At 38.3% G+C, this 24,044-nt stretch overlaps 1 protein-coding gene and 1 long non-coding RNA gene across 3 annotated transcripts in view; one reads left to right on the top strand and one right to left on the bottom strand.

Annotated features, from left to right (window-relative positions):
• The window catches only part of ATF7IP2 (activating transcription factor 7 interacting protein 2), a 40,226-nt gene extending 20,798 nt beyond the window's left edge, over positions 1-19,428 (top strand). For both annotated transcript variants that reach the window (XM_037507617.2, XM_037507615.2), the window contains 8 exons: positions 669-803; positions 1,389-1,487; positions 2,892-3,052; positions 10,044-10,117; positions 11,189-11,235; positions 11,636-11,702; positions 16,771-16,856; positions 18,021-19,428. In XM_037507617.2, coding sequence (XP_037363514.1) covers positions 669-803; positions 1,389-1,487; positions 2,892-3,052; positions 10,044-10,117; positions 11,189-11,235; positions 11,636-11,702; positions 16,771-16,856; positions 18,021-18,434 — 1,083 coding nt within the window. In that variant the 3' untranslated portion in view covers positions 18,435-19,428. The remainder of the gene's footprint in view (positions 1-668; positions 804-1,388; positions 1,488-2,891; positions 3,053-10,043; positions 10,118-11,188; positions 11,236-11,635; positions 11,703-16,770; positions 16,857-18,020) is intronic.
• The window catches only part of LOC129145535 (uncharacterized), a 33,241-nt gene extending 10,382 nt beyond the window's left edge, over positions 1-22,859 (bottom strand). The window contains exons 1-2 of the long non-coding RNA XR_008551256.1: positions 22,459-22,859; positions 10,812-10,877 (exon numbers count right to left, since the gene is read on the bottom strand). This is a non-coding gene — a long non-coding RNA (uncharacterized LOC129145535). The remainder of the gene's footprint in view (positions 1-10,811; positions 10,878-22,458) is intronic.
• Between the last annotated feature and the right edge of the window lie 1,185 nt (positions 22,860-24,044).

The raw sequence follows: 24,044 nt of genomic DNA, 5'->3' as shown, positions 1-24,044 counted from the left end.
GAATAGCATGTGTTATGCTAGATAGCACTTGTCACTACCTAATTGTCCCTGGCTTCTTTCAATTTTAACATAAAAAAATCATCCCCTTCAGAAAAAGCAGGAAAGGTTATCTTGCAGATTTATTTCCTTCATATCAATTCAGTGTTTTTCATGTATAGCTTTTTCATATTCTTATATTCTTATTAAAACCCTTTGATGTTCACATTGTAGCATCTGCCCATTTATGGGCAAGGGAAATGAAGCTCAAGGATGTCATGACTTTTCAGAGGTCATCTGGCATGTTAATGGCAGCATCAAGGCTCAAACCATCATAATTTGGTTCCCTATCACTCTACTACAGGACCAGCCAACGTTTTCATTGGGTTCTTGCTTTCAGATAATGGAGTTCCTTTTTGTGGAATAGTAGGTTTTAGTTATGGTCATTAAAAGATACAAATTTAATTTCTAACCTGTCTGTATTTTTAAGTATTAGATATTTTATAGAGAATTTGATAGTCTACATTTTAAAAAACTTACTGGTATGGTCAAATATAAATATAAAATATGAATATATTTTATTGGTTACAGTAAATCCAGAAAAGAACAAAGCTGTTTTATAAGTAGTAGAAAATAAATTGCTTTAAATTTTTGAAACATGGGGTGTTTTGGTTTTTATTTTAAAATTCTAGGTCAAACACTTGATTCGACAGGAGATTTGTAGTATAAATTACAAACTATTTGATAACAAACTGAAAGAATTGACTGAACGTATTGGGAAGACACAGTGCAGGAATAAACATGAAGCAATAGCTGATAAACTCTTCGTAAGTTTCTAATTTCATTTGATTTCATTTGAGTTCTTTTAAAAAGTGGAATTTGATTGTATTTTACATCTTAGGAAAGGAAAACAAAGACAGATGCAAATCTAATCCCTTGCCACAGGCCTGATATACTTACCATTAATAATAGAATTTGTTAGATCTCAGCAGTATTTTCCCATGGGAGATGTTCTTAAAATTACCAGTCATTCAATGTCAATGGTAGCCTTAATAAATAGGCTTTTTTTTTTAATTCAGAATCCATATTCTGTATTTAGAGTGTATTAAACCTGTTTCACGATTCTTAATTGTTTATCTTTTTTCTTCTAAGATTACTTGCTAGTTGGTGTCTCTACCAACATGAATTTTATTGTGGACCATTTAGAAATCTAATTTGATGTTTTTAATCATCTTTTCTTAAATGTTATACTAGCATCAAACATGATTCCTATCTCTGCCTTGTATAAAAATTTCTCATTTATTTGAATAGATGCCTATGTCTCTCAAAATTACTGTGGCTAATAGTCTTTCCTCTATGTGTTATTTATTACCTTGGTTTCATATTTATTTGTTTTTATCTTTTTCTTCTAGGCAAAAATAGCTAGACTTCAAAGACGTGTTAAAACAGTTTTGTTATCCCAAAGGAATCGTTTGGAACCAAATGTATTATCCAGTAATACAGCCTGTAAGGTTGGTATAAACACATAGGGGTTTTAATAACTTTGTTGACCTACATTTTGTTATAAGAAATTAATATATTTCCAAACTAGACATAAGGCTTTAAGAAACAATAAATGTATTACTTTATATGTCCCTGTGACTCTATCTCTGGATAAGATACCCTTAAGTAATCAAAAATTAATGCGACTTGTGTTTCTTTTATAAAGTAAGTAGTGTGATGATTTTTGCCCCTCCCACTATTTTCTCACAAAAGTTTCAAACATACACAGCAAAGCTGACTTTACAGTGAACACTGGTAAACTCAAGACCTAAATTCTACCTTTACAATTTTTATATATTTATGTTTATCGTATTACCATCAATCTCTTCATCTTATATTTGGAAGACTCATGGGTACTATATGTAATTCATATATATCATATCAAAATACACTCTACAATGAACATTTCCAAAATATTTCAGCATGGGTATCATTAAACAGGCTTTTGCATCTGCTTGTATTTTTATATAAAATTTTTGTGCAGTCTTCAGTATATATGTGTGTGTGTATGTATATATGTATGTATATTTTTTTTCACTGAATTTCTTATAATGTCTTCATGCATGAAAATATTTTTTATTCATTTATGCTTTGGTATCATTTATGCTAACCTTAATAAAGGAATTGGGAAGCATTCTCTCCCCAGTTTTTTGAAAGTTTGTGCCTTAAATGTTTGATAATATTATCAAATAGGAAACTATCTTGGCAAGGAGCCTTTCTTTGTAGAAAGACTTTTTCTTGAAAATTTAATCACTTACTAGGTATAGGGCAATTCAAATTTTTTGTTTCATTTTGTATCAGTTTTGTAAGTTAATCTTGGCAGGGAATTTGTCCATTTTATCTAAGTTGGTAAATTTTGTTGATGTAGAGTTACTGATATTCCTTATTTATAGGTCTGTATTTCACTTGATGAAGGTAATATATGTTTTCCTTCTCTCTCTTGCTAGAACTTTTATTTTTAAATTTTTTTAAAAATTTTCAAATTTTATTGATTTGCCATTTGTTTGTATAACTGCCATTTGCCTTTTGTTTATATAATTTTGGGAGTCCAGCTTCACACCTCAGCACATGCTTCGCTCACCCTCCACCCTAAAGTGCCTGAACACTATCACATTACCTCCCACTCCTCCCCTCTGGCAACCACGATATTTTTTTAAGTCTACGAGTTAGTTTTGTTTTGCCAGTTTGTTTTCTTTCTTTATAGTCTACATATGGGTGAAACCATCTAGTATTTTTCTTTCAGTTTCTGGCTTCCCTTAGCATAATTAGCCAACCATCCATATTGTCCCAGAATGCACCTATTATCTCTTTTTTGTAGAGGAATATAGTTGGTAAACCTCCCCTCAACTACTTTTTCTTTATCCACTTAACAGGTTACAGACTCGGAGCCCATAAATTTGGATAAGAGTCAAGAGTCAGTTAATAATAGTCCAGAGGAAAGAAGGACTTCTGTGAATAATGAATCTTCTAACCTTTCAGAAAAAGCAAGTGAAAAGATTTTGTCACAGGATCATGATGAGGCTATTTCTGAAAGGTAGGCCTTTCTGCAAATATACATAAACCTTATTTAACTATTTGCTTGTATAAATATTTATCGTTTTCTCGATTATGCATATAGTAGCTTAAAGCTTCATATGAACCCATTTTTTCTATTATGAAGGAATAGAATTGTGCTGTTATTGTTAACAGTACTAAAATGTTAAATATGTTAGATAATAAGGTATCTCATTGTGTTTCTTTTCATTTTTGGTAGAATAGAGTGATCAACTAATCATTCCAATAGTTTACAAGTCTGTCCATGGAAAAGTCAAAACTCTATGAAATAGTGGTTAAACAAACTACACAGAAGAGTAAGAACAACCTGGCAAAAAGTCCCTAAAATCAGCTCTTTGCATGTTGAAAGTATCATGATAACTTCAAATTAGAGTGAACAGGTTAACTTATTTGTCTAATTTGGTTACAGAGCAACTGAGAAACCTGACTTCCTCTTCAGTCTAGAATGGGGCTGGTAGGAAAGAAATAGCTGGTGGTTTGTTTTTTTTTTTTTATATTTATTTTCATTTATTTATGCATACAAGAACTGGGGAGTATGCCAGAGGTGCGAGGGGCTGAGAGGATTCAACAAAGGCAGAGTGGGGAGCAGAACAGGCAGATCTACTGAAATACACTGCTGAGGGGAGTAGCGGAGAGACAGGAGAGGTCTGCTGCACCATGTGCATTAGCTCCCTGGCTTTGCATGTTGAAAGTATCATGAACTCGTGCTGCAGTGGCTGGCGATAGCTTGATAGCCCTGAGACTTTAACCCCTGAGCCACGAGGGAGGCCCAAGAAATAGTTTGTTTTAACAAAGGAAAAAGATTGGTGATTCTGGCCTGGGTTTAATGTTCAAGGGCAGAGGTGAGCTGGGTTTGGGGTGACAGTTGGGGAAGTATTTTAGTGAAGTTATTTCACTGGGATTCTCAAAAGTTTTGGAACTTTACAATATTATATATTTACTCTTAACATTTACTCCTAAAATGTTGTATAGTTTTATTTTTATATGTTAAATTATCCCTCAGCCTTTAAAAATAGGCGAGTATGTAACCAAAAATAAGTGAATTAAATGATGACCATTGTTTGCAGAATGACATCCTTTCCCCCAAATAACTATGCACATTCAAAGATTCTATAAATGGAAGGAAAAACATTACAAATCTACATTGTTTATGGTAGAGTCCTAGGAATTTAACATGTAATTTTCACTCTTCAGAAGAAACCCTAATACCCCATTATATTGAGCCTACATTTTAGCTTTGAGCCAGGAATCTGCTATGAAGAGCACTTATTTAGATGGTGACAGTAATAGTCACATTTCAATGCATTTTTGTTGTTGCCATTCGTTGATATATGTGCTGAAACTCAAAGTGACAGAAGACAGTCTGTGTGATGAAAATGAAAAAGACACCATTAAATTAGCACTTTATACACTATTGTGAGAAATTTGTTAGTGGTTTTCTATCAACGATATGACCAGTTCACCTTATGCTATATGCTTAAGGAAGAACCAGCAAATTCCAAAACTGTTTTAGGCTGTATTCTCAGTCCGTGATGAGTATAAGAATAAATTGGTGTAACAAATGTGTGACTTGACCTTGATGAGTTCTATGGTTTCACAAGACTTTCAAGGAAGAAATGACATCAGTTTCAAACAATCACAAGGGATAAAGAGGTCGTCTTCTTTGTTTTATGAGACTAGCATTAACTCTGATACTAAAGTCAATCTTAAAATTTTGCAAAAGTGGAAACTTGCTGTCTACCTTTTATCTATGAAATAGATGCAGATATCCTAAACAAGATATCAGTAAGCTAAATTCAACAATCTATAAAAGTTGAGGTTGTTCCAGAAGTGCTACATGGTTAACAATTAAAGAAAAATCAGTTTGCCAGGAACAGAATCACTGTTGGCTTCCAATAGATGTAGGATTTGATAAATATCTATTTATGATAAAGAATATCTATAAAACCTTTAAAAATCTAATGGTGAAACATTGGAACTGCTCACTGAGATACAAATTAGAAGGATGTCTGATGTCACCACTTTGTGTAACATATTGGATTTGTTGGCTAATGGAAAAAATACAAAAAAGAAAGAATTCAAAAAGAAGCAGTATTAAATATACTATTCTTGGCTGATTGGTTATGTATATTGGACATCCAAAGGAACTTACAGATATTTTATTAGGATTAGTAAGAATTTAGTGACATTGCTGAACTCAAATATGTAAGAAATAAACCAGATGTAAACAATTAGGAAATGTAATTTTTAAAAAAATAAAATAGCATTTCAATAGCATTATAATCAAATACCTAGGATTATGTTTAACTAGACATGTCATAGCCAAACTACAAACTTTGGAGAGATGTACAATTCATTGGAGAGATGGACAGTGTTCATAGCTTATACAATGCACTATTATAAAATGTCTTTACTTTTGATCAAATTATAGAGTGCAATTTCAGTTTCCCAGTGCATGATTGTGTAGAACTTGACAAGATAAAATGGAGGAATTTGCCATCCAATGTCAGGACATTATAATGCCACAATAATTAACATAAAGTAATATTAGCAAATGGTGGGCAAATACAGCAATAACAGAGTCCAGAAATCTGTGCATATATTAGATATGTGATAGATATTATATGGCAGATCATGTGGGAGGTGATTGACCTTTAGTAAATGGTGCTGTTAATTTGTTCACATTGGGGAAATATGAAAAAAATTGGATTCTTATGTCCAGTTATAAACAAATCAGTCTCATATGGATGAAGGAACTATATGTCAAAGGAAAATTGTAAACCTTTTAGAAAATAATGCAGAATGACTTCATAAACTTTGGATAAGGGATGATTTCTACAGACAAATACATTTGCTGTGAATGAAAAACTTGATCAATTTTGCCACATTAAAATTAGAAACTTCTCTCAAAAGGCACTATAAAGATAGTGAGAAGACAGGCCATCAAGTGGGAGAAGATACTTGTAGCACATATAACCTGTAGAGGACTAATACCAAGCCAGAATGTGTGTGTGTGTATCTCTTGCCAATGCTTGGTATTACCTGCCTCTTATTTAAGTCACTTTGGTATTATTTGTGGCATTATATTGGTTTTAGCCTGTATTTTCTTCTAATAATGAAGTTGTTATATTTTAGATTGCCAAAACCACAGTCTGTTTTTAAAGTTTTCTGCTTAGTTTCTTAGACTTTTACATGACATAATGTGTAATTCTTAATTTGTACAATAGCAGTAAATAGAAATATTAAAAATACTGGAAATATTTTAGAGCTGATGAGAGATTTTGACTGTAGTGTCAGGAACATCTGAAAATAATTATTTTTTTTAAGATTTATTTATTTATACAAGCACTGGGTACAGTCAGAAGCGCAGGAGGGTGAGAGAATTCACCAGCGCCAGAGTGGGGTGCAGAACAGGCAGACTGGCAAAATACACTGCTGAGGGGAGCAGTGGGCATGGTAGGAGAAGTCTGCGTGCCATGTGGGACCCTCTTGGGCGGCCAGGGATCGAACTGGCACTGCAGAGGCTGTGGGGAGCTTCTCAGCCCAGCACTCAACCGCTGCGCCACCAGGGGAAGCCCTGAAAATAATTATTTACAACTTTCTTGTAGTTTAGCTATAAAATAAATACCAGCTTTTCATATGATGGCTATTACTAGCAGAAATATATATATATATATATATATGTATATGTATATGTATATAATAAAGTTGATGAGTGCTTTAAGAGACCAATAATAAATAGAATGAAATATCCTTGATAAAATTTATATTTGAACATTTTTTTATTGAATACAGAAATAGTGGTTATTGTCAACACTTTTTTTTAAAAAAGATTTATTTATGTTTATATAAGAACCAGGGTACAGGTCAGATGCACAGGAGGGTGAGAGGATCCACCGGAGACAGAGTGGGGAACAGAACAGGCAGATTGAAGAAATACACTGCTGAGGGGAGCAGTGGATGAAACAGGAGAGGTCTGCTTCACCATGTGGGATTCTCGCCACCCAGCTGGGATCAAACCCACGCTGCAGAGGCTGCAGACAGCTTCACAGTGCGGCGCTCAACCACCTGTGCCACCACGGAGGCCCTATTGTCAGACTCTTACTGATAAATCTGATATGGGAAATTATCGAATTAAATCTGTTATTTAATGTACATGAAAATTGCTTATTTCACAAAATGAAAATGAATGTTCAGGATTTGTCTTCTTCTGACCATGAATATGGACTGCTACATGAATTGTCCTAAAGAAAAAGAATTGTGGTGGCAGACCTCTCCTGTCTTACCCACAGCAGTGTATCACTCTGTCTCTGGTGAATCCTCTCACCCTCCCGCACATCTGGCCTGTAGCCCGGGTCATATATGTATAAATAAATAAATCTTTTTAAAAAAAAAAAATTGTTCTGACATTTTTCAGCAGAAAACACAAGATTCTGTTCCCTAACAGAAGGAAAAAAGTGAAATGCATTCATAATTCCAGCTACAGCCTAGAGGCATGTTCCAGGATGAAGAGCAGAAGGAGCCCAAATAGCCTAGTGATCTTGCTGTGTTTAGATCAGATATTAGAGAGTCTGAGTTGGCTAGAACTTGTAAGGCAGAATAATGAGGAGAGGAAATTGCATACATGCCTCTGAAGATCTACAAAGGAAATCCTTGAATCATTGGATTTGCTCAATACAAATCTACATATCCAAATGATAAAAAACTGTAGAAGACTAGAACAAGAACCACTGGAAAGAAGAAAGCCAAACATTTCATAAAGACCACACAACTGGGAACATTTTGCTTCTCCATTGGCTGTACTGAGAGACCTTATAGTATCATGAAAAACAGAGATTCCTCAGAGAGTGTGGCTGTAAGAGGAGCTAAATTAATCCTCAAGACCCCAGTGCATCTACCCAGAAAAGCTAAAAGGATTTATAGGACTCAGACTAATCCTGAGTGATTTAACTGCATGTCAGACAAAGTCCAACATTCTTTGGAGAAATGAAATATCCATCATACAGCTGCATAAGTTTTACAATGTGTGACATCTAATGAAATTACCAGGCATACGAAGTAGCAAAACCCATTATCTACACAAGGAATAGAGTGATAGGAACAAACCCCGAACTAGTATAGTTGATGGGCTTTGCAGACAACAATAATAACTATCAATATACTCAAAATATCCTACAATATAGAGGAAAATATGAACATGATGAGATCACTGCAAGATGTTTAAAAAGACCCAAATTGAAATAGAGATGAAAAGATAATAAAAAGAGAAATGTGCATTGGATAGGATTAACAATAGATTACTGATTTTAAAAAAAATCAATAAAATAGCAAGAGGAACTTCAAACAAAATTATGGGGAGAAAAAAGACTTAAATAAAATGAAGAGAACCAGATCTGTGAAATAGTATCAGGTTGTCTAAAATATATAATTGGAGTACAGCTAGGCAGGGGCTAGATTCATGTTATATATTTAGCAAAACCCATGTATGAATGTTCAAAACAAAGAGTGAACCCTAATAAAAACTATGGACATCAGGTGGTGATGATGATGATATTGATGATGTGTCAGTGTAGGTTTATCAGATGTAACAAATGTACCACTGTGGTGGTATAGGACAGTTAGAGGTCATATGTGTATGAAAAGGGTATATGGGAATTCTATACCTAAAACTGTTCCCAAAAAAAGTTCATTAATTTTAAAAAGTATGAAGTATTGCTGAAAAAAATTAAGAAATCTCAATATATGGTGAAATATATTTAGCCATATTCATGAATCAAAAAATTTAAGATGTTTCTTCATTCATAGTACTTTCTGTACTGCTCATGCAATATCAGTCAAAATCCCTGCTGCCTATTTTGTAGAAAGTAACAAGCTGATTATAAGCTTTAATTTTTTTTTTTTACTTAAGTGCCATTGTTTTACATCACTGTTAGTGTTTTTTAATTATAGGCTCTCCCCCCTTGTAGCACACCCACCATGAAAACCATAGTCCATTGTGCTCCCTCTTCCCACACTGTTGCCCCCCCCACTTACAAACTTTTAAGTGAAATGTAAACGACCTAGAAGATGGAAACAGTATCATAAAAGAACAAAGTTAGAAGACATACACTACCTAAGTTCAAGACTCAATATAAAACTGTAGTAATTAATACAATGGTAGTGTAATAAAGATAGATTTATAAATCAATAGATTAGAATACATATAGTGTGTGGCTTTCAACAAAAATGCTAAGGTAATTTAATTAGGGAACGGTCATCTTTCTAACAAATCTGAAATAGCTAAAGTGACCTCAGTTTTTACCTCATAGCATTCACAAAAATAACTTGCAATGAATCATAGACCTAAATACAAAAGCTAAAATTACTAAATAGACACAAGAAAATAGTTTTCTAGCAATTTTATGGGCTTAATAAAATTTGGCAAGATTTTTTAAAGTTTTGATTTAAACGTCCAGCTCTTAACAGTAGAGTCAGGGTCAAATAGGAGCCGAAGACAACTTTCCTGATCAGGTTATTTTATAACCACCATCAGTATTACTTGTCATTCTCTCAGTTTAGTAATAAGTGATCAATATGGTCACTATTGTGACCTAATAAAATAGTAGCAGAATTAATTTTTAATAGCTTTATTATAGTCCTGTATCTGTAAGAATTAAAGTGTTTTAATGGGTTTCTTTCAGTTTTGTTTCATTTTCATAAAAGTGCTAGAATATTTGTATATTTTATGTATTTTTGTAGTGTATACTTAATATGTTTTGATTAATTGTGCATTAAGATTTAAAAGTGTCTTCCACATCCATGAACTTTTGGTGGTTGATTGGTAACACATGGGTTTTCTGGGTCCTTTCCCCCACAATATTACATTAAAATGTGTCTGTAGCCAAATGTCAAGTTTGAAGAATTCTGATTGCCTGTCTAGTATAATAATGCATGTTTAGTTTATTTTTGTTTTTAATTTTTTATCATTTTAGTAACAATGATGATGTTATGTTCATTTCTGTGGAAAGTCGTAATTTGACAACTCCAATTACATCAAATCCAACAGGTATCTTAAGTTGATTAAAATATGATCTATCAAATTAAAAAGCCTCAAATCACTATTTATTTAAAATCTAGAACTGTATATTTCAATAAATAATTTTAGATCTGTTCTCAAAATGTTTTAATTTCTATCTTTAATTAATATTACCTACATAAATTATTCCCTAATATAATTAAGGTGTTTTAATCTTATGCTTATTGATTTGTGTTTTGTTTCTTTACTGTGTTTAATTTGTGTCTATAAGGTTTGCAACTTATACAACTACTTAGCTTCCATATATATTATTTTTACTAATTTGTCCTAGCCTTCTGTTAACGGTAGAAGTTACTTGACTTTTGTCCTTTTGTTTCATCTTATTACATTATCTTATGGTCTACCTAAGATTTAAATCACTACTCTTTAGCATCATTGATTTTTTTAATTTTTGTTTTTTAATAAGACTTGTTCTCCTTTAGAGTATCTCTTATTACACTTGTGTAAAAATCTTTAACTTCAGACTTCCCATAAATTTCCTTTCTCTTAAAATACTGCTCTCATTTGCCCTTAATTTCTCATATAAAATTTTTTTCTTTCATTTTTTACTCTTTTAATATTTATATCTTAATCTCGGAAACCTTCACCTCCCCTTAGAGCTACTTAATTGTTTCCATGTTGTGGGCTATTAAGATTGTGACTCAAAGAAACATTAGGCACTTACCTGAGGCTTTCTACTGGCTCTAGAAAGAATGCTTCTTAGCCATCTCAGACAGCCCAAAGAAAGATTCTGTGAATAAAAAGTATGTACATTTCCAAGTTTATTTCCTTAGTACTGTTAATTTATAGATTAATTTTCAAATAAAGAGTTAGTAAGATAAAGTTATAGAAAGAGAAAACCTTTCAAACCAAAATTAGAATTTTTTTTGAAGTGGCCTATTGGATTTGGAGTAGGTAAGGTCAATTGAATTACTATTTATGTTTATACAATTAATTAATTAGCATTCCTAGCATTGCATTTCAACATTCATATGCTACAATGTCCGTCATTATTAAGCTAATAAACTTGTCAGATATTCATATTTAATAATTTTCTTTCAGGTTCTGGAAATTCTAACAGTTCACCTGATGCTAAAGCTGAAGTTATGGTAGGTAATAAATATTGTCCCGAATGTTATTTATTTGAATATGTTAGTTCCAGAAAGTTTAGTGTTGGATGACCCAGCTTTGTCATTCTTTGGGAAATTAATTCTCTGAGAAATTGTCTGACTAGTTAGCACAACCAGGTTCGAGTTTGACGTCAAATAACTAATGCTAAGCAACCCTGTTCATTTAACAGGTTAATTCATACTGACCTTGCTTAGTAATATTCTCAGAACCCATACAGTTTTTCATGAACTTCTCTTTTATCATAGAGTTAAACATAAACACTTACAGAATGTTCATTGTCTAGCTTCTAACTGGTAATTTGGAATGATAATGTGTTTATTTTAAAAAAACATTTTCTGCTATTGAGGCAAAATCTTATTTTTAACAATAACTTCTTAGGCTGTAGAGAAGAAACGTAATTCTGTGATAGATCTGACAAAAGAAGGCCAATTGAACTGCAACACAAGTAAGTGATTTGTCTTTTTTAAGAAAGTGGGAAGGATAACAACTCAAAGTACATTTGATCCATTTATGGAGTTTATTTTAATGTGTCAGTTTGTGTGAGTTTATAGCTTTATGTAACTTTACACATGTACATTCATGTAACTGCCACCATAACCAGATTACTATTCTGTCACCACAATCCTCCTCCTTGCTACCCCTTTATAGCTACACCTGTCTTCTGTCCCCTGCAACCACTAATCTGTTCCTTACCACTATAATTATTTCATTGATATTACATAAATGTAATGATATAATATATATCTTTCTGGAATTGACTTTTTCACTTAGTATAATCCCCTGCCCCTCACCTCCCACCTATGAGGATCATCCAGGTTTTTGTAGCAATAGCATTCCTATTTTTTTTTTTTTTTTTTGGCTGAGTGGTATCCCATTGATATGATTGTATCATAGTTTAACCATTCACTCACTGAAAGAACTTTGGGTTCTTTGGCCTATTATGAATCTCCCTTTTTCAACCTGTAGGATGCACCCTTTTCCTTAACCATAACAGAAGCTGCTGTGAAAGCATGCTGTAGGAACTGGGGCCTAACACGACTGTAGAGGGAGAGTGACAGAAGTGCTCTCTTTCACAGATTTAAGCAAAAGGATTTGAAATACAGTCTTCTGGAACTGGTAACCAGTTCTAAGGTTTCATATCTTAATTGAATATTTATGGAATTCTGTTTGTTACCATTTGGTAATAATGTAATATTTAAAAATAGAATGAATACAGGGTGTATGTATTCCAATTCCTTTGTCTTCTCATCTCTGAATCCAAACAATGGCTGGAACTATTGGAATCTCCAAGTACCTCATGATAGATTTTTAATAAACCTTTAATTTCCAGTTTCATGAAGATTAGAAATAGAAATTTGTAAACTGAATTGGAACCTGTAATGAAATAATCACTTTTAATAATTAACTAGTTTCTAAATTACATAATAGAGGATTTGAGATACAGTAAAATAAAAACAGCACGTGTATATTCCATGCTTAACAAAGCAAGTCATGCCTCTAACTAAATATGTTATTTAAGATACAAATGATAATGTCTAGAACAGTAATTTTTAAGTGGAAATTTAGCTAATAGACCAATAGGGGAGATAACATAGAATTTTAAAAATACTGAAATACAAGAGAAGCCACAAAAAATAGCGAAGAATATGAGAGACTAGTAGAGAACAAAGGACAAGATAGCGGATTTAAACCTGACCATATTGATAATTAGAACAAGTGTGAATGGTCTAAACATGGCATTAAAAGACAGTTATTGTTGGGCTGCATAATAAAACAAGACTGAAATATTATGCACTTTATAAATACATGAAGAGGTTAAAACTAAAAGAATGGAAGAAATAAACCATGCAAATGCATGCAGACATTAATCATAGGCAAGGAGTAACAGTATTCAAATAGACCTCAAAATAAGAAATATTACCAGGGAAATAATGATAAAAGCAATCATTTTATAAGGAAGACATAAGCCAACATGTGTACGTGCTTAACAGTAAAACTTCAAAACTCCTGATGCTAAAACTGATAGGAGTGAAATGCTAGAGAAATAAATATTTTTAGCTGGACGTGTCAATTCTTCCTTCTCAGTAATTGATACAACTTGTGGACAAAGTTTATAGAAGCCTGAGCAACACTATCAACCACATTTAAAATATTTGACATTTATAGAGCACTCAACCCAAACCACAGAGGTTACACATTCTTTTTAAGTACATATGTCATATTCTGCATCATAAACGTCATATTCAGGATCATAAAAGTCTCAGTAGTCAATAACAGAAAGATCCCTAGACATTTGGAAACTAAACACATTTCTTTGACCCCATACATGAGTCAAAGGAGAAATTAAAAAGGAAATTTTAAAATACTATGAACTGAGTAAAAATGAAAACAGCTTATCAAAGGGATGCAGTTAAAGTAGTGCTGAAAGGGAAATTGGCACTAAATGTTTATGTTCTTCAAAAAGGAAAGTCTAGTTACATGCAAATAAATGAAACTAAACTACTAATTCATACCATGTACAGCCAACTCAAATGGATGAAAGACTTGAATGTAAGACCTGAAACCATAAAATATGTAGACGAAAGCATAGGCAAAACACTCCACGACATACATCTCAGAAACTTCTTTGAGGACTCAGCCCCAGAAGTAAAGAATATGAAGGAAAAGATAAACAGCTGGGACTATATCAAACTAAAAAGCTTTGTATGGCAAAAGAGTCAGTAACCAAAATGAAGAGATGCCCTACAGATTGGGAGGAAATATTTTCAGTCATACAACTGATTAGGGACTTGATGTCAAAGATCTACAAAAAACTTATACAATTCATCAAAACAAAGTAACCCAGTCAAAAAATGGGCAGAAGAGCAAAAAAGGCACTTTCCAAAGAGGAAATGCAAATGGCCAACAGGCATATGAAAAAATGCTGATAAGCAAGGAAAAGCAAATGAAAACCACAATGAGATATCACCTCACACCCATGAGAATGGTCCACATTTAAAAACAAAACTGGCAACAAATGCTGGCATGGTTGTGGGGAAAAAGAATTCTCTTACACTGCTGGTGGGAATGCAAAGTCGTCCAACCACTATGGAAAGCTGTAGAGGACCCTCAAATTACTAAACATGGATCTACCATATGACTCAGCAATTCCACTCCTAGGAATCTACCCAAAGGACACAAAAACATTAATTCCAGAGGAAAACTGCATTCTGATGTTTATTGCAGCACTATTTACAATAGCTAAGATATGGAGATGAGATATATATATATATATATATATATATATGAATGCATATATATGAATGGATCAAGAAGATGTGGTATATATATACAATGGAATACTATTCAGCAATCAAAAAAAGATAAACTTATGCCCTTTGAAGCAACATAGATGGAGTTGGAAGGGATTCTGTTCAATGAAATAAGTCAGAAGGAAAAAGAAAAATATTGCATGATATCACTTACAGGAGGAATACAGGGAAACAGAACAAAGGGTAAAATGTGGGGGGGAACCTTTTAGGCAACTATAGATCTGAGGCATATAGCAGTGGTGGGAATAGCACAAGGAGCCATGTGACCATTCAGAAGGATTACATCTGAGGGGAGAAGTCAATACTGTCCAAAAATAAACAATGATGTAAGAAAATTAAAAAATTGAAAAAAGGAAGATCTAGAATAACCTAACCCTTTTACCTTTAAGTTGCTAGGGAATAAAGGATTAAGACCAAAGAAAGATGACACTCACTAGAGAAGATGCAGAGATGGAAAATAAGCACAAGAAAACATCCTCATTGTAATTCATTATGGAAATTAACACTTATAATGAGTACCTTAACACTTCTACCATATGACTAAGATGAAAACAACTGAAAATACACAGTGTTGGCGAGGATATGGAGAACTGGAATTTTCATGCTTTGCAGATAGGGAAAAAAAAAAAAAACGACAAAACTTCTAGGCTACTACAGATTATAGAGGCATACAGGAGGGGAGGGGGAGGAAGAAGTAAAGCCAGTTTGGAAGTGGGTTGGCAGTTTCTCAGAACATGAACTATACCCTAGCCATATGACACTTTTTATCCCACTCTTAGTATTTTCCAGTAAAAAATGAAAGCCTGTATGCATAAAGACTTACATAAATATTCATAGTACTTTATTTTTAAGGGTCCCAAACTAGAAACCTAAATCTTCAACACACGAATGGATAAATAAGCTGTGGTATATCTGTGCAGCTAAATACTACTCAGCAATAAAAATAAATAATATTTATATACAACAACATGGATGAATCTCAGAAATGTGCTGGGCAAAAGAATTCTGTGTACTTACTGAGTGATTTGATTTATGTGAAATTCTGAAAAGGCAAGTCTCATCTTCATGACCACAGACTGAAAAAGCTGGAGAGCATTTACAGGACATTGTCACTAATGACATGAAGGCTGTGGACATTAACTGGTTTGGGATAAAAGTCCTATTTTCAGTCATCAAGTTGAGTTACTGTCTTGACCTAGACCAATTGGAAGGACTGTTAGTTATGGGAAATTGTTCGGATTTTGTGAGTGTGTGTGTTAAACTGTTCACTTCTGGAAATTTAACAGAACTTACTCATGTCTGCTCTTAATTAACCTATAGTTAATGATTTCATGAACCTAGTTCTGATAAATTAAACCACTAGAAAAAGGCTATGCAGACTCTTAAAATTAAAACCATGATGTCATTACCTGTTCTAATAAATACAGTGCAAAGTCTCGGTTATCCTTGTCAGTCAAAAGGGAAGATCCGTGAACTGTAACAGTTACGTTACTGCATACTTGATGGATCTTAAATGGTTTTACTGTTTATTAAATATGTTCAAACTGTTGAAATTTTTTGTACCTAGCCCTACTGATTGCCAGTTTGAAGCCTTTTCAATATTCCACATTTTCTCCCCTATTTCCAAGCCATTTTCACATCTACTGCCTATAAATTACAGGCCACCCTGTTTCTCGCCTTCCCCACATTTTCTCTGCCTTCCCCTGTTTCTTTCTTCCTTTCTCCCATTCTTGCTTCTGTCCCTTCTCCCTACTCTTTGCACAATCCACAATTTACGGCTAATTCTCTCTAGGCTAATACAGACCTCAGCAGCAGATTTAATCCCCAGACGTTAGATGTGTGACCTGTCTATACCTGATATAAATGGCTCTAAGTCTGCAGACTACCGTGTTACCCTACCAGAGCAGAATTTGCCCTTGAGGCCACTGAGGGTAGATCCCTGTCCCATGTGTCATTGTATCTAGTTCCCAATTGCATAATGTTGTGTTTTCCTTGAGAGGGGAAATTTTGTCACATTAATGGAAAATTCTCTGTATTTCTTACCTTTGGGTCTTGTGAACGTTTATCAAAAGTATTTCTTTTTTTTTTTTTAATGTAGTTCACATTTAATTATACCCAAGAGGTAAACTATTTTTTCTTTATGGACAATGGGATTGATTTTTTTAGATAAATGTTATTTCTTATACCTTGTGTTGTTCACAGAAAGTCCAGTTTCCACCATGGAGTTACCTACAAAAGCTGTTCCAGTCTCCAAAGAGACAGTTCCAGTGGCACAGAATACAGCCCAGGTACTGAGGTGAAATGCTCTTTAAGGGAAATTCATTTCTAATTGAGTAGAAGTATCCATTTTACTCATGAAGAAACATTTGGGTCACATTTCAGCTTAAAAAGCAACCTAATGTATTTTGTCTATCTTCACAATTAAAATAATTTAATTGAAACTTCCAGAAGCTATGGGAATTAAAACAAATACTTTTTTTTAGTCAAATTAGAAATGATTTTTGTATGGGCCTCCCTGGTGGCGCAGGCGGTTGAGCGCCGCACTGTGAAGCTGTTCGCAGCCTCTGCAGCACAGGTTCAATTCCCGGCTGGCCAGTGAGAATCCCACATGGCAAAGCAGACCTCTCCTGTCTCGCCCGCTGCTTCAACCCACTGCTCCCCTCAGCAGTGTACTTCGTCAGTCTGCCTGTTCTGCTCCCCGCTCTGTCTCTGGTGAATTATCTCCCTCCTGCGCATCTGGCCTATACCCCGGTTCTTGGATAAATAAATCTTTAAAAAAAAAAAAAAGATTTTTGTATTAAAGAGTAATAGCAATTGTTGATGAGGGTCTCAGGAAATGGGTGTTAATCATACACTGACATCTTCCATGTGAATGAACACATTGTTCCATGGAAAGGCACACAAATGGAAATGAGATGGGATAATTGTCCAGAATGTCTGTGACCTAACCCAATCTAGATCAGTGATACTCCAGAGTGTTGAAATTTTAATTTTAAAAGAGGCTTAGGCCACCTTAACAAGGGGTTAAGTCTCAGCACTATGAAGCTATAAGCAGCCACTGCAGCATGAGTTCAATCCCTGGCCCAGGAGCTACCCACAGGTGCAGCAGACCTCTTCTGTCTCGGCTGCTGCTCCCCTCAGTAGTGTATTTCAGTCAGTCCTCCTGTTCTGCTCCCCGCTCCGTCTCTGGTGAATCCTCTCACCTCTGGTAGCTCTGGCCTATACCCCAGCTCTTGTATGCATAAATAAATAAGTCTCAAAAAAATAAATAAAAGAGGTGTATGCTTGAAAAGACTAGATCCAGCCTCACATATTTTGCAACATCCTTAATGATTTCAGTAAATGGATTGAGGACTGGGAAACACATATTTGTAGAATTGAAATGGACCACTTTAAAATAATCAGAAGTCACTAATCCAACTCACTCAACTTTTCATAAATGTGTTTTTCAGGTTCTTGAATCTTTTAAGCACCTGCCACCTCTCCCAGAACCACCACCACTACTACCTGAACTGGTTGACAAAATCCGAGACACACTTCCACCCCAGAAGCCGGAGCTTAAAGTGAAACGTGTGCTGAGACCCAGGGGCATTGCCTTAACTTGGAACATCACCAAAATCAATCCCAAATGTGCTCCTGTGGAAAGCTACCACCTCTTCTTATGCCACGAGAATCCTAGTAATAAGTTGATTTGGAAGAAAATTGGAGAAATTAAAGCTTTACCACTCCCAATGGCCTGTACTCTATCTCAGTTTTTAGCTTCCAAAAAGTACTATTTTACCGTCCAATCAAAAGACATTTTTGGGCGATATGGACCATTTTGTGATATAAAAGCTATCCCTGGGTTTTCTGAAAATCTTACCTAAAAGACTTTAATATTTATATATTGTACTATATTTTGTTTTGTTTTTTCATATTTGAGTTGTTTATTATGTTCCTCTAACAATATTGTCTGTCCTGAAGGGCCAGTTCAGATTGTGAACCCTGGTTACAGGGTCAGTCCTGCCCCCTGTCTTGTGAGAGGCCTCTGGTTGCGTGAAGTTATGAATTCCCGACTTGCATTCAGTGTACTCAGAATGGATATGTTCTCAGACATACTATCATGGACCTTCTCATTCGGTTTCAATTCTAAGGGCTATTAATTTGTCCCTCCCCCTTCCTTTGGGGTATGGAATGGCCAGATCAGTCATTTGGGGAAATAGCTTGAAGGTGTTCCCCAAGTCTCTCTGTGTAGGTGGATGCATGTATGTGTATATAGATACCTATATACACGGGGCTCAGCTTGGCCCCTGTAATAAATTTCTATTTAATTCATGTATATATTTAGTTAGACATTGTGTGCTGTGTGTAGAAACACACAGTATCTCTTCTAAAAGCATTACCCAACACACTATTTCAGTTGAGGAAAATGGAGTTGTCTGCATTAGATTTAAGGCTTTAATTTGCTGATTCCCAAATGCTGCTATGCTCATTTCCTGGCTGCCATCATTCCTGGAGAAAGAACACATTAAGGGACTCGGTAGTCACATCCTGTGCAGACCTGTTCAGGGGAACATGGAGATGAAGCTGTAGTTAGTGCAAGGAACCCAAGAAACTCCAATGTGAATGGGCTTGATAAATAGAAGGGCCCAGTGGGACAAACTACGTAACTAGGAACTGACATTGTGAAAGTGGAAACTGCATGTCTTGTTCACGAGAGGCACTGTTTCCTGGTGCTTGTGAAATTTCAGGCTTCAGAGGCTCTGAGATTTTTAAAAAAAGTGAACAGGAAATGGTTTTTCTTGGCATTTTATAAATGCCTCCTATCTGTCGTAAATAAAGCTGGTTTTCCCAAGTCTCCTGTGCCTTTACCTTCTAAAACTACTGAAAGCCAGTTCTGAATTTCCTGAGAGGAGCTGCCCTCTGTGAGATCCCGGTTCAGGCTCAGCTGTGGTAGCTGGCCTGCAGCACAGAGTGAGGGTGAGGATGGCACCTCTGAGTCGAGGTGGACTAGACATTCGCTGACTGGGTCAGACCCAAAAACTTGACCCCATTAGCAAGAGTTTGGTGTGTAGCCCCAAAGTGAAACTGCATCTCCAACCAGGAAATCTGGAAGGTTGGCGGGTACACAAATCTGAAGCGCGAGGACTTGAAGCTGATAGGACAAGGGAGGAAGGCCAATAGGCCGTCTTCGGCTTGGAGACTCAAAAGCATTGGTCTTTTTTCCTTTGGGGGGTGGGGCAGGGCAAGAGGTTCAGCTGTTACCTGTCAAGACACCAGAGAGCCAGTGTAAGGAGGAGAGAGCCAGCTGTGCTGACGACAGCAGAAGAACGTAGCAGCTAGTTTGCTTTTAGTGGGGGTAACCTGTCTGTCTACACAACAGAACCTGACTTGACTGCTGAGCTGACGTCGATCATGGAGAGAGCAGTTACAGGAGAACTTGTGAAATCACCAGGGAACCTAGAGATTGAGGCTTAGAAAACAGGCTGCTGTGGCTCCGTTGCTGATCTGGGGCCTACAGACTGGTTCCCGCAGCGTCTGCCAGCGGCCCCCTCAGCCCATGCACACACAGGTCATGTCCAAGGGCAGCTTCGCGCTTTTCCTACAGACGGGATTCCCGAGACTTCCAGAGTGCAGGTGGGGGACACAGGTTCCCAGCATGCACCAGCTCTTGATGGAGGATAAGGATAGAAAAACCGGAAAGGAGCCACCACAAGACCAGAAACCTGGCTCACACGATGCCAAGAGCTGGAGGTGGGGTAGACGGGGTTCACATAGCCGTTCCTCCAGCTGTAGGAACCAAAAGTCCTTAGGCGCCAAGACACAGACCCGGCAAAGTGTCAGATGCTGATAGTGTCTTGGGGCTCAGAGCGGAGGTAAAGATACGGAGATTGAGGGCCAGCGTAGAATCTCCTGTCAAGTTCTGCGTGGTTATCCCAAATCAACAGCAAACCTCTCCCAAAGAGAGCCCCTCCCAAAGAGAAGACGCCATCAGGGCAATCTCTGCCCTGGCCTGGGGCAGCAGCCCTTCTGCCCACCTGTGGCCCTGCAGGTGCTTCTTTTTTGCAGATTCTCTCCCTCTGCAGGGCAGCAGCTTCCCGCCGCCCGTGCCCTGTACCTGCCGGGGCTTCTCTCACTGACCTCCCTCAGCAGAGGCAGCTCCTCAAGGCCGCCCGCCTGCGATCATGCAGGCCTCTCTCAGCAAACCTGTCCTTTCAGGGCAGCCCTTTCTGCCCGCTGGTGTCCATGCAGGTGTCCTTTATTCTTCTCTCCCTTTCACAATAAACCTGCCCTTTGGGGTATAACTAACATGTCTATGTGGTGGAGAAACTCCTGGAAAACTCGCCGGTGCCATTGAAAGGGGAGCGCCGGTAAAACATTTCCCAGAGTGAACCCCAGGGCCCCGCTCTCCAAACAGAAAAACCCCAAAAACGACTTCATTCTCATCCACACCCGGCCATCTTGACTTCCCTACTGCCCCCCGCCTGACCGCTGCCGGCTCCAGGCTCCAGGCTGCAGGCTGCAGGCTCAGCCCAGAGGCAGCAGTGCGCCTAGTTCCCCGGCTCTCCCACGCGGGGCTGAGTGTGGCCCCTGTAGCAAAGCCCTCGTCTCGCGCGCCCATGGCTCCCTCACTGAGACCCTGGGGCGAGCCCAGGCAGGGTGGACAGCCTCCCTGGGGGGAGCTGGGAGGGCCTCGGCTCGCCTGACCTCTGCAGAACAAGTTCGTCTCATGCCTGTGGCTGGAATATGGAATTCACAGACCCCCGGATCTGAAAGCCAGGTCCAGCGCGTATGAACTGTGACTGGGCAGCCATCTCGTCTCCGCCTCCTGGCTCTCCGTGAGGAGCGTGACGGCAGTCCGGACTCCATTTGCCATTTCCTCTCCTCCGCTCCCTCTCTCCTCTGCCCGTCCCTATTAGCTCGCTGGACTGCCTGAGGCTAAACGCTGATGGTCCCGGGCTCTTGTAAGGAGCTAACAAGAAAACAGAACACCCTGGACGGGGCAAATCCTGAATCGTCAATGGCAGGAAGCCAAGGAATAAAACCTTGGCAAAGTGGGGGGTGCAGGGGTGGAAGAGTTTGAAATACTTTGTTCCTGGGGTGGCTGCTAATTTACTGGGGCCAGAGGTCAACAGGAGAGACGTGTCGCCCAGAGAGGGTCATGGAGATAGAAGGAAATCCTGTCCTTTAAAGATCATTTAAAAATCATTAAAATACCATAAAACTCAAGTCTCTTCATCACCACTCCCTCCCCGCTCACCCTCCTGCTGAACTTCCAGATCGTTTCCAAACCAGTCAGGAGATTTCTGTCCTGACAAATTGCTCCCGAGACTTCCCCACGCGGTTGTCCTCCCCGCCGGCGGAGCTCGGAGAAGGGCTTCCTGACACGCTGGGTTATGGTCCACAAAGGGAGGCAGAAGGTCAACTATGAAACCCCCTGTTTCTTCTAGACTCGCCTTTGCCTGCTTGTTGATCTTTCAGAACTCACAGGTGAAGGGGAATGTGTGGGTCGGAGTGAGAGCCAGGGCAAGCAGGAATTAGGCAGTTTTAGGGACACTGCAGGAGGGGACCTCGGAGAATTGAGGAAGGCTTCAGAGATAAGGACAAGCAAAGGAATGCAACCAATTCCACTGGGAAAAACAAACATGCCAGGACCAAGGACAACACTGTGAACGCTGGTCCTGGCTTCCTTCAGGTGGTGAAGGGAGGCGGAGATCGGGGAAAGGGAGAGGGGTTTAATGTATGGACAACTTGGAAGGGCAGCTGTTGAACTGCAATGCAGGGATGCCCATCCCAGGACTGGGCCATAAAGATAAAGATGCAACAAATGGGGAAAGAGAAAGCTGTTAGATCAGGAAGGTGAAGATCCCCCGCTGGGTAGCAGATGCAGTGAGACAGCCGAGAACTCACCCATCACAGAGAGCCGGGTGGGGCTGTAGAGTAATGAGGGACAGAAGGTCTGTGTTCCCTGAGACCCGACTCCACTTTGGCTTCCTTGCCCCTCCCAGGCCTGGTTTCCTGGCCCGGGAGTCCCACTTTATTTCTGCTCTTTTTCTCCTCAATAAATTTTTTCTTTCTCTAAACAAACCCGCCTCTTCTCGCTTGCTCGCCTGAGTGTCTGCGAAGTCCCTGCTGCGGCTTCGTGAGACGCCAACCCGCGGGGGTCTCGTGGCCGGGGCTCAGCGCTGCCCCTGCAGCCTGGGATCCGTTCCTGGCTGGGAGATTAGGCCTGACAATTCCGGTATCAGGAGGAAGGCGACCCAGTTGCTCTCCTCGCCCCGGCTTTCCTATACCGTGAGTAGCTTTGTCTTTCTGAGTCTGTTTCTGCAACAGGGGGGTCCCCAGGGAAAGGGGAGGTTCCAGGCTCCCTGCCCCACCCAAAGGAGGGTGGAGCTGAGCAGGGAGGAGAAGAAGCTGCGGAGGACACTGGGGAAGGAGGAGGCACATGGAACAGAGACGCGAAGAAGCGGCACTGGCTTCTTGGCCTTGGACTTGCACCAGGGACTTGAGGGACGTGGAAGGAGACCCCTGAAACAGACGTGGGTGAGAGGCCCCGTGGGGAGGCTGACCATGGCAGCATTTATCTTGATTTCAATTTGGCTCTTTTCCTTCCAGACTTGTCTGACCCTTTCTGCCTCTTTTCCATGGGTCCCTACCAGAAGGTGCCTTAGACTTGAGGCAAGATTTTGGGCCTCAGCGGCCCTGCTTTGAGTCAACCCTATTTGGCTGGGCACTTACCCACAAGGGAATGAGTCCCTTTGGGTGTTTCATGTGAAAATTATTTTACCTATTCCTTCCCTTCTCCTTATTGCACACTAATTGTATGAAAGTTCTTTTCTGTGGAAGCTTTTACGCACTGGATTGTTTCATCTTGATGCGGTGGATGCAGACCCTATTTAGAGTGGGCAGGTGTGGGGCTTCTGGGGATACTCCTCTCCCTGCCCTGTAACATTTCCTCAACTGAAATGAGAATGTGAGCTTATCAAAAACATTCTGGGACCCCTTCCTCGACCTCCCTCATCTAGCAGGCAAGAGAGCTAAGTCACCGGCCGACTTGAAGTCAGAACATACTCTGCCCTCGTCTGTGAAACAGCCATGTGAAAATCTGCTGCGGGCAGGTTAACTAGCCTTTCAAGCTCCGTTAGTGACCAAGGAGGATAAAAAACACTTAAACAATGGGTTCTTAGCCTCCACAGTGCAGGCTTTCGAAATGAGGGGAGTGGTAAGACCTCAGTGTTTGCCCTCCTCTGGACATAGGTGGTGTGGATACTTCTTTACATCAAGATAGCTTTGGAAATTGCAAGATCTAACCCAATAGATGAAAACTGGACCCCCGCCCCATCAAGAAGAATTATATTTTTTTGGAGACCAATGACTCATGACTATCCGCAGTGCCTCATATAGACACTGAACTCAAACGTGTGTTTGTTGGAATAGCTCTCGCAGAATAAAATGTTGGCTTGCTTCCCAAGTTCGAATCTTCACTTTGATTATCT

The sequence above is a fragment of the Talpa occidentalis genome, unplaced genomic scaffold (genome assembly GCF_014898055.3).
Source record: "Talpa occidentalis isolate TD23 unplaced genomic scaffold, MPIMG_talOcc4v2.1 talOcc4.12, whole genome shotgun sequence".
Classification (NCBI taxonomy): domain Eukaryota; kingdom Metazoa; phylum Chordata; class Mammalia; order Eulipotyphla; family Talpidae; genus Talpa; species Talpa occidentalis.
This window is presented reverse-complemented; position numbering and strand designations above follow the sequence as displayed.